Below are 16,573 nucleotides of genomic sequence, written 5' to 3' on the forward strand. Positions count from 1 at the left end.
CAGCCTGAAGGTCATTTTAGCCAATATTTTTTATAACTTTGTGCATTAAACAAAGTGTGTCTACATTCACACAATTCATTTATGTTTCATATACACCTTATACACACAGCCTGAAAGTCATTTAATACAATATTTTTAATAGCTTTGTGTATTAAACAAAGTTTGTGTACATTGAGCCATCAGAAAACAAAGGTTTCATTACCTCGGTCTCACTCAAAAAAGTCCGTATTTCGGAATATTCCATATTTCGGAATATTTGGATATGGGATACTCAACCTGTATATGGTAAATTCTGCTGGTGCATACATGATAATGTACCAGATTAATAACAATAATGCACTGTAGAAAATACACCAGTATAATGTAACATATGCATAATGTATAATTGCTCCTATTGTTACAATAAATTGTATATATATTTTTTATATATTGGGTATCCTTCCGTTTGTAGTCTATTTCAGTATACAAGCATTGGTCGCTCATACCCCCATGCCCTTTTTTTCCATAAAATTTCTTTACAGGGACTTATCACCCCTGTGTACTTGGGGAGTAGCTGACACCCATACAAATTGCGGAGTGTTTTTACACAGCATATTGATATATATATATATATATATATATATGTTTACACGTAGTTTAAATATTTTAAAATATTAACCAGATAATATTAATTTGGTTTACTGGGATCAGTACGTATTACCGCCGGATGGAATCCCTGCGGTCGGAATACCGACACCGGGATCCCAACCGGCACAATCCCTACAGGGGGGCAAGCGCAACGCAGCCCCTTGCGGGATCGCTGCGCTCGCCACGCTGTGGGCACGGTGCCCCGCTACGCTCGGCACACTAATTTATTCTCCCTCTGTGGGTGTCGTGGACACACACAGAGGGAGAATATGTCGGGATTGTGCCGGTCGGGATCCCGGTGTCGGTATTCCGACCGCCGGGATTCCGTCCGGTGGGATCTTGACCGCATACCGGTTTACTCGCAAGTGGCGCAATATTTTCTATCCTAGACAATATATAGATAGATACTGAAATACTGCACACTTGCAAACTTTTAGAGGAAAAACAGCAAGAGAAATGTATTTATGAAGAATATAAATTATTTTGTGCTGAGTGCGGAGGAAGATAGCTGAACATGTATTTTCTGTATGCGGCACAGATCTACAGTAAGGGTCAATTAGGAATAGTGGATAGTGCCTGCAATCCTTCATTCTAGGAGGCTAGAGCAGAGCACATTAATCTCCAAAGATATCCACAAATTGAACCTTATGAATAGAACCATACATCATGTCCCCTGCTACAGTAGCCACCTCTCGTCACACGCTTTATGCAGCTTCTCACCCTACCCGAATGGCATAGCACATATTCTAGTGAAGCATCGGAATATGAGTTACGGCTTTCAGTGTGACTTAATGTGTCTTTTACTACAGGTGCCAATATGTGTGTAAGGAAATACTGAACTTTCATTTTCTTAAGGAAATCAATGTTCTGAAATTTATTCTTCTAAGTGCCTATTTTTGAATATCCTGAAATAGACTGCTTTATTATTTATGGGCGTTTGACCTAGCAGAATTCATGCCCAGAAAACACCACAGAAATCCACAGGCTTGTGACTTGTTTCAAACAAAAATTTGCCCAAAACTACTTTTGTTCCAGTTTAAACTGTCAATCATGACAACCCAAGATCATGATTAAATGTATACTGTATTATTGAAAACTAAAGTGAATTATTGCTTTTTCCATTTACCATTAGACCATACATGTAGCACACAGGTCTTCAATCTGTGCCCAGGGCCGGTTCTTGCCCTTGTGGTGACCCGGGCAAAGCATAGGGGCGTGGCTTCAAATGGGGGCGTGGTCAGTTACGCCCCCATTTGTGCCCCCTGTAGCGCCGCTGAAAAAAAAAAAAAGTATACTTACTATCCCCGTTCCTGATCCAGACCGCTGCAGACCTCCTCCGGCGCCGCTCTTCTCTCCTCTCCTCTATCTATGGGAGAGACGTTATTACGTCTCTCCCATAGAACAGCATCGACACTAGAGGTCAATTATGACCCCTAGTGTCTGTGCCACTATGCTGTGCGCGATGACGTCATCGCGCACCGCACAGCAAAGGTCCTCTCCATGAAGGGAAACTAGACCGTAGCGTCTAGTTTCCCTTCATGGAGAGAACCTTTGCTGTGCGGTGCGCGATGACGTCATCGCGCACCGCACAACAAAGGTCCTCTCCATGAAGGGAAACTAGACCGTAGCGTCTAGTTTCCCTTCATGGAGAGGACCTTTGCTGTGCGGTGCGCGATGACGTCATCGCGCACCGCACAACAAAGGTCCCTTCTCCATGAAGGGAAACTAGACGCTACGTGTCTGGTTCCCTTCAAAGCGGGGGGCACAGCGGGGCACTGCGGGGTGCACAGTGGCGGATCTTGCCATGGTGCGGCGCCCTCCGGAAGGCGGCGCCCCGGTCAAAAGTCCTGCTTGCCCATGGCATGATCCGCTACTGTCTGTGCCCTGCCACAGTTTTGCTATTAAGGCATGGAAAAACTGAGGCAAGGCATGCTGGGATGTGTAGTTCCACAGCAGCTGGAGGGCCACAGGTTGATGACCCATCATGTAGCATTTTCATTGTATAGATTCAATTAGTTCAGCAGGTTTTCTGTTCTCTTTGTCTGGCACATTCATCTTGGTACCGCCATACCCCAGGTATGTTGAAACGCCACTAGATTACAATCACGTATAAAATACCCAGCACCGGAGCAGTACTGCTCCCACACTCCTTCCTGTGTCACTGGAAACTGCTACTGAGGCAATAGGAGTTATCAGTATTGAGTGGTTTAAAATAAATTCTGCCGTAGGGATTACTGTCCTGGGGCTACATTTACTGTGCCTGTGCGGCAGTTTTCCATGAAGCCACTTCTTTGGAGATTTTGGCCATAGGATTTAAAGGTATGCGGTTAGCATATCGACAGTCGAGATCCCGGCGGTCAGAATACAGACGGTAGGATCCCGACAGGGGCACCATACTGCCGCCAGGATACCGGCGAGGTAGGTGATTCCACGACACCCATAGAGGGAGAATAGAACCTTTAGTAAGCGTAGCCCTCACCACTCTGCCGGTATCCCAACGCTGTCAGGATAGTGACATTTGGCATCCTGGGCGGCGGTATTACATAGCGAACCCTATTTAAAGTGACAATTACACTGATTACAGGCCTGTTTTGTTTAAAATATAATTGCACTTACAAATGCAGCGGTCAGCACTGCCAAGGTTGTGGTGTCTTTGAACTGCTGTCTGCACAGTAAATGCAGGGCCGTAACTACGTGTGTGCCCAGTGTGCGCTGCCCACAATGCATAGACACTGCAGGCGCAACCGGCACACTGAGCAGACTGGCGACAGCAACTGCGCCGGGTCTGTACTGGCGTCACCCGCACAGGGACACCCCCCACCGCAGCCATGACCACCCGCACTCCCAGGAAGAGGAGGCCGACGGGTGAGTGCACTGCTCACTGCCTGCATGTGTAAAAAAGGGGGACTATGCTACCTGATGTGTAAAAAAGGAGGACTGTGCTTCCTGATGTATAAAAAAGGAGGACTGTGCTTCCTGATGTATAAAAAAGGAGGACTGTGCTTCCTGATGTGTAAAAAAGGGGGACTGTGCTTCCTGATGTGTAAAAAATGGGAATTGTGCTTCCTGATGTGTAAAAAAAGGGGGACTATGCCTACTGATGTGTAAAAAAGGGGGACTAAGCCTACTGATGTGTAAAAAAGGGGGACTATGCCTACTGATGTGTAAAAAAGGGGGACTGTGCTACCTGATGTGTAAAAAAGGGGGACTATGCTGCTTAATGTGTAAAAAAGCAGGACTATGCTGTCGTAATGTGTAAAAAAGGGAGACTATGCTGCCTAATGTGTAAAAAAAAAAAAAAAAGGGAGACTATGCCGCCTAATATGTAAAAAAGGTGGACTCTCCCTGCCGTAATGTGTAAAAAGGGGGACTCTGCCTGCCTTAATGTGTAAAAGAGAGCTCTGCCTGCAGTACTGTGTAAAATGGGGGACTCTACCTGCCGGACTGTGTAAAATGGGGGACTCTGCCTACCGTAATGTGTAAAAAGGGGGACTCTATCTGCCGTACTGTGTAAAAAGGGGGATTCTACCTGCCATAATGTGTTAAAAGGTGCCTGTCGTAATGGGGAGCTATGTGGCCAGACCCCTTCCCCATGAAGCCATGCCCCTATATTTTTGGCTCGCGCTGGCCTTGTTTTGTATATTGGGGGTGGATGCTGTTTTTTTGCACACAGCGCTCAAATGGCTAGTTACAGTACTGAGTAAATGAACTGTAGCTGCTAGTCTGCAAAGTAGACCCCATGCTTGTGTAGACCAGTTGGTTAAAGAGACAGAGGAGGTGAAGTGTAGAGCTTATTATGCATTGTCTGCACTTTATCTGGGTACACTTTCTGACAGATAACACATTTACAGAATTAATGATGCAGGTAAACAGACTGTTTGTGACATGCAGTAATTTCCTCTAGGCATATGTATCAGACAAGCCCCGTAGCTGGTCACTATAAATCACACCCAACAAAGAGTCAGATGTCTGAGGAAGAGAGAGGCTTACATTCATGAAAAGGAAGACAAGGGCGTGCCTGATAGTTTGTGGGAGATTCTATTACTGTACCATGATTATTATGACTATGTGTGTGTATATACAGTGGCATCAGAAGGGGGGTGCGGCCCGCACCCAGGTATTACCCACGGAAGGGGTGACACCAAGTGCTGGCTCTTCTGCAGTGTCAGGAGCCGAGTGCTGCAGTGTGATCATCCTCTGCAGCACTCTGCTCCTGTCACACAAAAGGAGCCGGCACTGCACACTGCCTAGTCTCCGGGGGCAGCCAGCATTTCAGAGGAAGCTGGATAAAGCCCCCGGAGTGAAGAAGAGGTGACCTGCGAGGCCACGCCCCCTTTAAATTAGGCCACACCCCCTTTTCATCCGGCTCTGGTGGGGTGAGTGTGGGAAGAGGGGGGTGGGGGGTGTAGTAATGTAGTGCGCGCACCGGGTGTACCCACACCTGGTGACGCCTCTGTGTGTGTGTGTGTGTGTGTGTGTGTATGTATAATAAATAAATAAATAAATATATATATATATATATATATATATCTCCTATATAATAGCCCAGATCTGTGACTTTGTGATTCATTTGCTAACGCTGGGCGGAGTCACAACACTGGGCAGAGTTAGTCAAATGAGTCACAGATCTGGCCAAATCTACAGGAGACTAGGAGCAGAAGCAGATAGTATGGGCATGGCACAGGCAGGGGTGCATACCTCCCAGCTTTCTTCAGGAGCATTCTTCAGGCAGAAGGAGGGACACCCACTCGGCGAAAAGGGGGCGTGGCTTCACGGGAGGGCCCCCGTTTTCGTCAATGAGGGGGCATGCCCAGCACTCTGTGAGCTGCTGGCATGCCCCCAGGGGCTGATTATGAGTCCGGGAGTCCCAGAGCACTTGTGAAAGGGGAGCCCTATCTCATTGCTGTGCCTGCTGTGGGTTGGGGCGTGGCCTAATCGCGGGACGCGAGGCCACGCCCCCTTACGCAAATTCCGGGATTTTTTTTTTTTTTTAATGGAATTTTGGCCCCTCAGCTAGGGGTAAATCCAGAGGGGGTGGTCGCTCCCCTCTACACACCCGCACAGGCAGAAGAGACTGCTGCCTCCCTGCAACACCACAGACCTGCCAACACGCAGCAGCGTGTGCTGACTGTAGCACAATGCTGCCGTTGTTGCTGGCAGGACGGGGGAGCTTCTGAGCTGGGACAGAGCTACTTGAGCCGGGGGGCCCCCTAAAACTGTGGGGCCAACGGTACGTACCCCCTGCCCCCCCCCCTTAATCAGGCTCTGCTGCTGGAACCCCCCCTTAATCCATACCCCCTGATGCCCCCTCTCCCTCTGTCTCCACTATTCACCGCTCCTCTGCTAAGCAGAACAGCGAGTACAGGAGCTTTCCAACTGACCCCCCCCCCCCCGTTACCGCGGGACACTGCGACCCGCGGGTGGGACAGCGGGACAGACCCCAAAAAATGGGACTGTCCCGCGAAAATCGGGACATTTGGGAGGTATGGGGGTGTGTGAGGGGGTATGCCGTACAGACAGACGGGCACCGGCTCACTGTGTGCTTGACCCCCCCCCCTCTCTGGCGCGGAGGAGCGTCACTTTCTGGCACACTCCACGCTTCTTAGCTGCAGTTTTGTGGGGCACCTGCCGCTGTGCAGGTTCCGTACTGCCTCTGTTATCTCCAGCCTCGGCAACCCCAACGCTAGCTGCAGCGCTGCCACCCACAGTGAGGTGCGCCCAGCTCCTTCACACACTTTAGCCGGCGGGTAACGCTGCAGAAGTCCGAGCTGCTTGCAGGCTCCGACCCCCTCCTCCCTCCAGCCGCAGCATCTCCTGGGGGCTAACCAGTCACTCCCAGTCTCCCCTTACCACAGTGCCCGGCAGCTGCGCGAGGTCTGCGGTGTGTGACTGAGGAGGGGGGGAGGGATGCGGACGGGCAGAGGAAGAGGGACTCCAGCCTAAGAGAGTCAGCCATGCCAAGTCTCCACCAGCAGCAGATCCCAACAGGTTGGAGTGGAACAGCAGCAGCCAGCAGCAGTGACTCCGGTAAGACACATCTGTCTGTCACCACTGTTTTGTCCCTAATACCAATCTCTCCCGTGCCCTGTGTTCTGTCATGTCCCTGTCACCCCTGGCCTTGCCCTGCCACCCTTATCCTGGCCCTTTCACCCTTATCCTGGCCCTGTCACCCTTATCCTGGCCCTGTCACTCTTATGCTGGCCCTGTTACCCCTATCCTGGCCCTGTTACCCCTGTGCTTGCCCTGTCAACCCTATACTGGCCCTGTCACCCCTGTCCTGTTCCTGCCACCCCTACCCTGGCCTGTCACCCCTATCCTGTCCCTGTCATTTCTGTCCTGGCCCCCGTCGCCCCTGTCCTGGCCCCGTCACCCCTTTTCTGACCCTGTCACCCCTGTCCTGGCCCCGTCAACCCTGTTCTGACCCTGTCACCCCTGTCCTGGCCCTGTTACTGCATACCCTCCAACTACCTTTTTGCCAGGTACAGTACCCGCAGCGCCTCCAGACCTCTCCCCAATGCACCACACCTCCGCACCTTCCCCTCCACCACATGCGGCACTCCACCCCTTCCCCACACGCTGTGCCTCCAGATCCCCTACACCACCCGCGGCTCCCACTCCTCCGCCCCTTCACCACCCACAGCACCTCCAGGCCCCCTCCACCATCCACCCCCTTTATATGTCTCCCCCCACACCTGCCCCCCTCCACCCGCAGCATCTGCAGACACCCTCCTCCATCCGCGGTCCAACCCTCCCCCACCAATGTCACCACCGCACCTGCCCCTCCACCACCAGCAGCACCTCCGGACCTCCTTTCCTATGCGCCGCACCACCCGTACCTGCCCCTCCCCTACCCATGGCGCCTGCGGACCCCTACCCCACCCCCGGCACTCCCGCCCCTTCCCATCTCACAGCACCTCCGGAACCCTTCACCCATCCACAACATCCCCACACCTGCCCCTCTCCCACCCATGGCACCCCTGCCCCTCCCCCACCTGCAGTGCCTCCGGACCCCTCCCCAATCTGCATCCCCCACTCCTCTGCCCCTCCCCCACCCGCAGCACCTCCCGACTCTTCCACATCCGGGCCCCACCCCCACTTCCGCCCCCCCTCCACCTGCAGCATCTACAGACACCATCCGCAGTCCCCCCCGCACCCGCTACATTCTGTACATCGTGCCCTGCAGGTGCTGTTCACGCCGTCGCAAGGGGCTGCGCCTCCTTCACCATCGCACGCCCTTTCATTGTGCAATATTTAACCACTAACAAAGGAATGCAGGTAATACTTTATATAATACAAATATTGAACCCCAGAAAGGCATGCAAGGGTTAAGGGGGCGTAGCCCCTTGCGACGGTGTGAAGAGCGCCCGTAGGGCGCGATGAAGCACCTAGTATACACATAAATGTATATATATGTGTGTGTGTGTATTCATTGTGGCATTGCCATGGGTTAGGGCAGTTCCTCATAGTCACGTGTCATGACTGGATGCATTCTGGGTGTCCTAGGTAAAATGTGCGTACGGTCTTATGCGTTATTATAACCCAGCTGTGACCATGATGTGAATTATTATAGTTCTTCCAAAATGTATATTTCGTGAATGTCTGTTCGGCATACTTGCCTACCCTCCCGGAATGGCCGGGAGGCTCCCGAAAATCGGGTGATCCTCCCAGCCCCCCGGAAGAGCAGGCAAGTCTCCCGATTATAGGGGTCCCCCCCTGCCCGGCTGCCCACTTAGCGAGTGAAGTGGGCGGTCCGGGCAGGCGATGACGCGATTCTTGTTGAATCGCGTCATGCAAGCCACGCCCCCACTGTATAATGCCGGTAATTGCGACATTCCACAGTGGGGGCGTGGCTTGCATGACGCGATCCAGCAGCCACGTCCCATCCCTCCTCTGGCCCGCCCCCCTCCTCACATCAGCTCACTGCCCGCCCCCCTGCTGAGCCGACTGGCTGCTCTCTCCCGGAGAGAGCAGCCCAAAAGTCGGCAACTATGCTGTTCGGCTAGTTTTAAAACTACAGTATGTCTGCATTGTGTAAGCTTTGACGAAGTGTAAACTAGAATTTTTGAAGATTGGACTTCCTGGAGCAGTGTTTGCTTTTCACAGTAGGGTTCCCCTGCTCTGGCAGTGGAGATAGGCAGGCTGGGAGAGTGTCAGCTGGTCTTTTGATTCAGTCTCTCCTGCCATAAACTTCTCGCAGGATGGGAGATCCCTGGAGACCCCTAATTTGCATCTACAGAAGTTTGCGATCTGTACGGATGGTGTAATGGTTAGCAATACTGCCTCACAACACTGAGGTCATGGGTTCGATTCCCCCCATGGTCCTAACTGTGTGGAGTTTGTATATTCTCCCCGTACTTGTGTGGATTTCCTCCGGGTACTCCGGTTTCTTCCCACAATCCAAAAATATACTGGTAGGTTAATTGGCTCCATACAAATTAACCTTAGCGTGTATGTGTGGTAGGGAATATAGATTGTAAGCTCCACTGGGGCAGAGACTGATGTGATTGGACAAATACTCTCTGTAAAGCGCTGCGGAATATGTGTGCGCTATATAAATAACTGGTAATAATAAATAAATAATACTGTACATAGGTATGTTATTATACTGAAAGACTTGCGCTTCCCCATACAGTATAAACCGCATCTGGAAGTTTCACAATACGTCCCATTAAAAACTCTTGTGCAATAATCCAATCTCTGCTGGCCAATGTATATTTCGGTAAGTGGCCTGTCTTTACCTCTTGGAAGCGTAATTTAATATAAGTGAAATCCGCACAAATTCTCCAGTCATAAAGGTCTTTCCTTTGAATTGTATCTGTGTGATAACCTAATTAGTAGGAAGATACAGATGTGAAAGAATCAGGAAAAAGGAACCATTTCTGGAATATATGCATTAAGTTATTTGCACAAAGTGATACTGAGTTCTTGACCATTTCCATGTTGAAATGCCGCGTCATAGCTATGTACGTATACCACTAAGTGATGATGTCACAGCTGTTTATATCGGTGCGAATCTGATTTCCTTGGCTTTCTCTCTTTCAGCTCTCCTTTATGCAACAATTTTTGGAAACGTAACCACCATTTTCCAGCAAATGTATGCCAACACCAACCGCTATCACGAGGTGCTGAACAATGTTCGCGACTTCCTCAAACTTTATCAGGTCCCTAAAGGCCTTAGCGAGAGAGTCATGGATTACATTGTATCGACGTGGTCCATGTCCAAGGGGATTGATACAGAAAAGGTACGGGTGCATGAGGTAAACACTCAAGCATTATACATTTCAATTTATTTCTTGTTCATTCTAACAAATACGCTTGTCATGCACATTGCTAAAAGCGGTTCTAATACATAGTTTTATGCTGCATGTGGTTTCATGTGTTTTTTTTTTTGCAGCAGCAAAGTAATTACAAATATGTGCTGGTCACTGCTTAATGGGCTGATTCACACCATGGTGATGACCACCAGTCTCTCCACACAAACTAATGTGACATTGTGTAGTCCTGTAGATGCGCCTCTTCTGTTTTGCTTTACCACTTTATTCTCCTCCTTTGTGATATTACATTGTGTGTAGTGCAGCGTAGTTCGTGATTGGATCGTGAGGCCTTCAGATCAAGGCCACCAATCGTGAGGCCTTCAGATCATGGCCACCAATGAGCCAACACGTTGCCTACTACTATTGTAATCATTATAAAGAGACCAGTAAAATATGAAGGACTAATGTAGGCATTAGGGAATCTATAGGAAGATTCTTTTATAGTGGAGGCATTTGATATGCCGGCTGTTGGGATCCCGGCGCTCGGCATTCCGGCGCCGGTATCCTGAAAGCGGCATACCGACAATGATTCTCCCACTTGGGGGGTCCACAACACCCCTGGAGGCCCTGGAGGGAGAATAACCGTGCCTGCAGTGCAGCGAGCCCGGAAGGGGCTCTTTTGCACTCACCACGCTGCTAGCATGCCGGCGGTCAGGATCCCGGCTCCGGTATGCTGGGCGCCGGAATCTCGACTGCCGTCATATCGTAGTACACCCTTTTTATAGTATGAGATGATCTCGTCATACATTTACACAAAAAACTTTCAAAAGTGGATGTGGCCTGTTAAAAAGGGAGGGTTAAAAATATATTTATACAGTATTATTGTACAATTTACTCACAGACGCATACTACGTATCAGGGGCCGGAATATATATGGGGTATGAAGGGCCCCCCGGGGGAATGCAGTGGTAAAGGCCTATGCTTAACAGGTGTGGCCAATTATCACATAGCTTGGCCACACCCCTTGTGATGGCTGTGGATGTGGCCTACTACCATAGAGGCTTGGCCAAACCATTAGAGAGGATGTAGCCTTCAGATATCATGGATACTAAAGTACATGGTCTGGTGCAAGGTACATGGTCTGGGCCCCTGTAAATATGTATGGTAAATACTAGCTAATGCAGTAATAAATAAATAAAATAAATATAATATACAAGATTACGCACTGTAGTGAAGATGAAATATCTAAGCTTATTACCACTGAGATGACGTAAACTACATTCTTAGTTTACATAACAATATGCTAATCTGTGACTGCTCTGGCTTCACTGTGACTGACAGTGACTTCCTATTGGAAGTCCTACCTGTCAGTCACAGACACACAGTGCAGTCCCAGTGGGAGGGGCTGCCATAAGCAGAGAGCTGACTTCCTGTAGGAAGCCACTCCCTGCTTTGGCGCTGCCCAGTCCGGCTTCTATGGGTTGCAGTTGGTGCAGTCCATAAAAGCCAGGGGTTTGTTCATGCACAGTCGCACCACAGCGTCTCTACATGCGCCGTTCCCGGCACCTGGCAGATCAATTGCGCAGGTGGACCCGGGGACTCGCTGTCTGCTCTCCAGGCATAGGGGCAGGTTGCATTTGCTTGAAAACTGATTAATCTCACGGTCTCCACTGAGACACCTGCTCCTTATAGCGGTTGCACTACCTCCCAGGCTGCATTTGACATTGACCAATCAGAAGACACTTGGCTGAAAGACAGAGAGGGTGTGTAGATGATTTCACGGCCTCCACTCACCATGTAAGTGTTCTCCAGCTGTGCACTGCCAAATACTGTACAGTGATCATCTCTAAATCTTAATTCTACCCCATTCCAGAAATGTACTTGTCAGGAGTCTGATGGTAACAGGATTGGGTAGGTTTGCTAACGTCTTGGGCATGCACTAAACCGCTCTGTTCACCAAACATGTGTTCTGTCTTAAAAAAAAGACCAGATATGAAGGAATTCGTCAACTCTTGCTCACCCTAACCACACGCCCATGTTGTTTGTTAGAACAATGGGGCTAATTCAGACCTGATCAAAGCAACAAAATTTTTCTCTAATGGGCAAAACCATGTGTACTGCAGGGGGGGCGGGGAGAGATATAACGTGTGAAGAGAGAGTTAGATTTGGGTGTGGTGTGTTCAAACTGAAATCTAATTTGTAGTGTAAAAATAAAGCAGCCAGTATTTACCCTGCACAGAAAAGATATAACCCACCCAAATCTTACTCTCTCTGCACGTTATATCTGCCCCCCCCCCTCCCCAGCAGTGCACATGGTTTTGCCCATTTGCTAACAAATTTGCAGCTGCAATCAGGTCTGAATTAGGCCTAATATACATCTGGACTGGAGTAATGTACATAAGTGCAAGCCATTGTAGAATAGAGATATTGACAGAAGGATAAAAATACCGTTCATATTCTGCCAACAGAAGCATCTATGTGGCATGCTACTTAGCAGTAACAAGGGGATGTGTTTGTCTTGTGTGTTTCATGGGAGTCTCCTGTCACTTGGGGAGCTCATATTTCACCCACTGCCTGTGCTTCACTGCGTTTTACCCTTTAAGCTATTAATTGCAATCCATTAATTTTGTTAACGTTCTAACATTTAAAGTGGTTACCTGACAACGCTTATTTGTCCCACAGATGTTTAGATATTTTAGTTACAAATGACTGAAAGTTTCCATTACTTTGCAATGTTCTGCAGAGCTCAGTGAGCACTATTATGCTATTTGCAAACATAGGGCTAGCCGCAACATAATAGGAGACCCATGACTTGTCCACCAAATCTTAATATTTAGCATCAGCTCTCCGTACGTTCCTCCAGTGATCCTCAACCTAGCTGAATGGCAGGGGTCTGATACTGTACTTCAACAAACCCTTTTATTATAGTATCAGTAAAGTCATTTGTAATAATAGGTGCTTTATATTGAATAAGTACGGACTATCTCTTTCCACACCCATCTGTGTCTGAATTTCTTGTCATATTGGATGAGAACTTCTGGCGCAGATGGAAGTGGATGTGTGGTCCACAGTGATTCTGGTGATTCAGTCCACTCTCTGATTTTGGTACTTTGGAGTACAGGGATTATGTAACCATGATTTGTAATATCATTATGCTGGACAGGTTACATAATCTGGATTTAGTGATCATGGGCAAGCAATTAAATTGGGACACTGATTAGTTTAATGGTTCTCAAACTGTGTGCCGTGGCACCCTGGGGTGCCTCGGGGCACTTGCAGGGGTTCCCTGGATTGGTGGTCCAGGACCAATTCAAATTCTTTACGGTCAACGTAATAGGCAAAACCAGAGTTTTTGGCTTCCAGTCATAAAATAAATGGACAAACAGAAGTGAATCCTGTTGCTCACCACACACCCGAGCCTAGGGATGACCTAGAAACACAATTTACTCAATTTAATGTTGTTGTTTTTTTAATTGCACAATAAGAAACTTTTGGCCTAGGGGTGCCGTGAAATAAATTCTGATAATCTAGGGCGCCATGACTCCAAAAAGTTTGGGAACCACTGGCTTAGTTCTATGTGCTCTTCCTCTATTGATTGGTTAACATATGCACACATTTTTATAATTGCCTTATAAAAGACTATACTTGTGATTTATATATTGGAAAGGTCTTGAAAATGTTGACTGTGACCTTAATCTTGTCCATGGGTCTAAGATTTTTAATTGACCTGTTTTAAATATATATATATATATATATATATATATATATATATATATATAAAATACACACACAATTGATTGCTTTCTGTGATAAGAAAATGAAAGAGTTAATTATTTTTGTTTGGCATTTGATAGTTTGTTAGTTGTACAGTGATCAATTCTGTGTTAGAGAAATTTCTCTATCGTCCTAAGTGGATGCTGGGGTTCCTGAAAGGACCATGGGGAATAGCGGCTCCGCAGGAGACAGGGCACAAAAGTAAAGCTTTTACAGGTCAGGTGGTGTGTACTGGCTCCTCCCCCTATGACCCTCCTCCAGACTCCAGTTAGATTTTTGTGCCCGGCCGAGAAGGGTGCAATTCTAGGTGGCTCTCATAAAGAGCTGCTTAGAGAGTTTAGCTTAGGTTTTTTATTTTACAGTGATTCCTGCTGGCAACAGGATCACTGCAACGAGGGACAGAGGGGAGAAGAAGTGAACTCACCTGCGTGCAGGATGGATTGGCTTCTTGGCTACTGGACATGAAGCTCCAGAGGGACGATCACAGGTACAGCCTGGATGGTCACCGGAGCCACGCCGCCGGCCCCCTCACAGATGCTGAAGCAAGAAGAGGTCCAGAATCGGCGGCTGAAGACTCCTGCAGTCTTCTGAAGGTAGCGCACAGCACTGCAGCTGTGCGCCATTTTCCTCTCAGCACACTTCACACGGCAGTCACTGAGGGTGCAGGGCGCTGGGGGGGGGGGCGCCCTGGGAGGCAAATGAAAACCTTTAAAAAGGCTAAAAATACCTCACATATAGCCCCAGAGGCTATATGGAGATATTTACCCCTGCCTAAATGTACTAAATAGCGGGAGACGAGCCCGCCGGAAAAGGGGCGGGGCCTATCTCCTCAGCACACGGCGCCATTTTCTGTCACAGCTCCGCTGGTCAGGAAGGCTCCCAGGTCTCTCCCCTGCACTGCACTACAGAAACAGGGTATAACAGAGAGGGGGGGCAAAATAAATGGCAATATATTAATATAAAAGCAGCTATAAGGGAGCACTTAATCATAAGGCTATCCCTGTCATATATAGCGCTTTTTGGTGTGTGCTGGCAGACTCTCCCTCTGTCTCCCCAAAGGGCTAGTGGGTCCTGTCTTCGTATAGAGCATTCCCTGTGTGTCTGCTGTGTGTCGGTACGTGTGTGTCGACATGTATGAGGACGTTATTGGTGTGGAGGCGGAGCAATTGCCAAATATGAGGATGTCACCTTCTAGGGGGTCGACACCAGAATGGATGCCTTTATTTGTGGAATTACGGGATAGCGTCAACTCGCTTAAGCAGTCGTTTGCCGACATGAGGCGGCCGGACACTCAATTAGTGCCTGTCCAGGCGCCTCAAACACCGTCAGGGGCTGTAAAACGCCCCTTGCCTCAGTCGGTCGACACAGACCCAGACACAGGCACTGATTCCGGTGGTGAAGGTGACGAATCAACCGTATTTTCCAGTAGGGCCACACGTTATATGATTTTGGCAATAAAGGAGATGTTACATTTAGCTGATACTACAGGTACCACTAAACAGGGTATTATGTGGGGTGTGAAAAAACTACCAGTAGTTTTTACCGAATCAGAAGAATTAAATGACGTGTGTGATGAAGCGTGGGGTGCCCCGATAAAAAACTGCTAATTTCAAAGAAGTTATTGGCTTTATACCCTTTCCCGCCAGAGGTTAGGGAGCGCTGGGAAACACCTCCTAGGGTGGACAAAGCGCTAACACGCTCATCAAAACAAGTGGCGTTACCCTCTCCTGAGACGGCCGCACTTAAAGATCCATCAGATAGGAGGATGGAAAATATCCAAAAAGGTATATACACACATGCAGGTGTTATACTACGACCAGCTATTGCGACTGCCTGGATGTGCAGTGCTGGGGTAGTTTGGTCAGAGTCCCTGATCGAAAATATTGATACCCTGGACAGGGACAATATTTTACTGTCGTTAGAACAAATAAAGGATGCATTTCTTTATATGCGTGATGCACAGAGAGATATCTGCACACTGGCATCACGGGTAAGTGCTATGTCCATTTCGGCCAGAAGAGCCTTATGGACACGACAGTGGACAGGCGATGCGTAGAGGAGTTATTTGGGGTCGGTCTATCGGATTTGGTGGCCACGGCTACGGCCGGGAAATCCACTTTTCTACCTCAAGTCACTCCCCAACTGAAAAAGGCACCGACCGTTCAACCGCAGCCCTTTCGTTCCTTTAAAAATAAGAGAGCAAAGGGCTATTCATATCTGCCACGAGGCAGAGGACGAGGGAAGAGACAGCAACAGGCAGCTCCTTCCCAGGAACAGAAGCCCTCCCCGGCTTCTACAAAAGCCTCAGCATGACGCTGGGGCTTCGCAAGCGGACTCGGGGGCGGTAGGCGGTCGTCTCAAGAATTACAGCGCGCAGTGGGCTCACTCGCAGGTAAATCCCTGGATCCTGCAGATAATATCTCAGGGGTACAGGTTGAAATTAGAGACAGAGCCACCTCGCCGTTTCCTGAAGTCTGCTTTACCAACGTCCCCCTCAGAAAGGGAGACGGTTTTGGAAGCCATTCACAAGCTGTATTCTCAGCAGGTGATAGTCAAGGTACCTCTTCTACAACAAGGGAAGGGGTATTATTCCACTCTTTTTGTGGTACCGAAGCCGGATGGCTCGGTAAGGCCTATTCTAAATCTGAAGTCCTTGAACTTGTACATAAAGAAGTTCAAGTTCAAGATGGAGTCACTCAGAGCAGTGATAGCGAACCTGGAAGAAGGGGACTTTATGGTATCCTTGGACATCAAGGATGCGTATCTCCACGTTCCAATTACCCCTCACACCAGGGGTACCTCAGGTTCGTTGTACAAAACTGTCACTATCAGTTTCAGACGCTGCCGTTTGGTTTGTCCACGGCACCTCGGGTCTTTACAAAGGTAATGGCCGAGATAATATTTCTTCTTCGAAGAAA

At 48.7% G+C, this 16,573-nt stretch overlaps 1 protein-coding gene across 8 annotated transcripts in view; it reads left to right on the top strand.

Annotated features, from left to right (window-relative positions):
• Window positions 1-16,573, top strand: part of KCNH5 (potassium voltage-gated channel subfamily H member 5) — a 544,426-nt gene that overhangs the window by 358,899 nt on the left and 168,954 nt on the right. For 6 of the 8 annotated variants that reach the window (XM_063947262.1, XM_063947258.1, XM_063947260.1 and 3 more), the window contains one exon: window positions 9,670-9,884. In XM_063947262.1, coding sequence (XP_063803332.1) covers window positions 9,670-9,884 — 215 coding nt within the window. The remainder of the gene's footprint in view (window positions 1-9,669; window positions 9,885-16,573) is intronic. The other 2 variants (XM_063947259.1, XM_063947261.1) reach the window with 1 other exon arrangement.

The sequence above is a fragment of the Pseudophryne corroboree genome, chromosome 12, assembly GCF_028390025.1.
Source record: "Pseudophryne corroboree isolate aPseCor3 chromosome 12, aPseCor3.hap2, whole genome shotgun sequence".
Classification (NCBI taxonomy): domain Eukaryota; kingdom Metazoa; phylum Chordata; class Amphibia; order Anura; family Myobatrachidae; genus Pseudophryne; species Pseudophryne corroboree.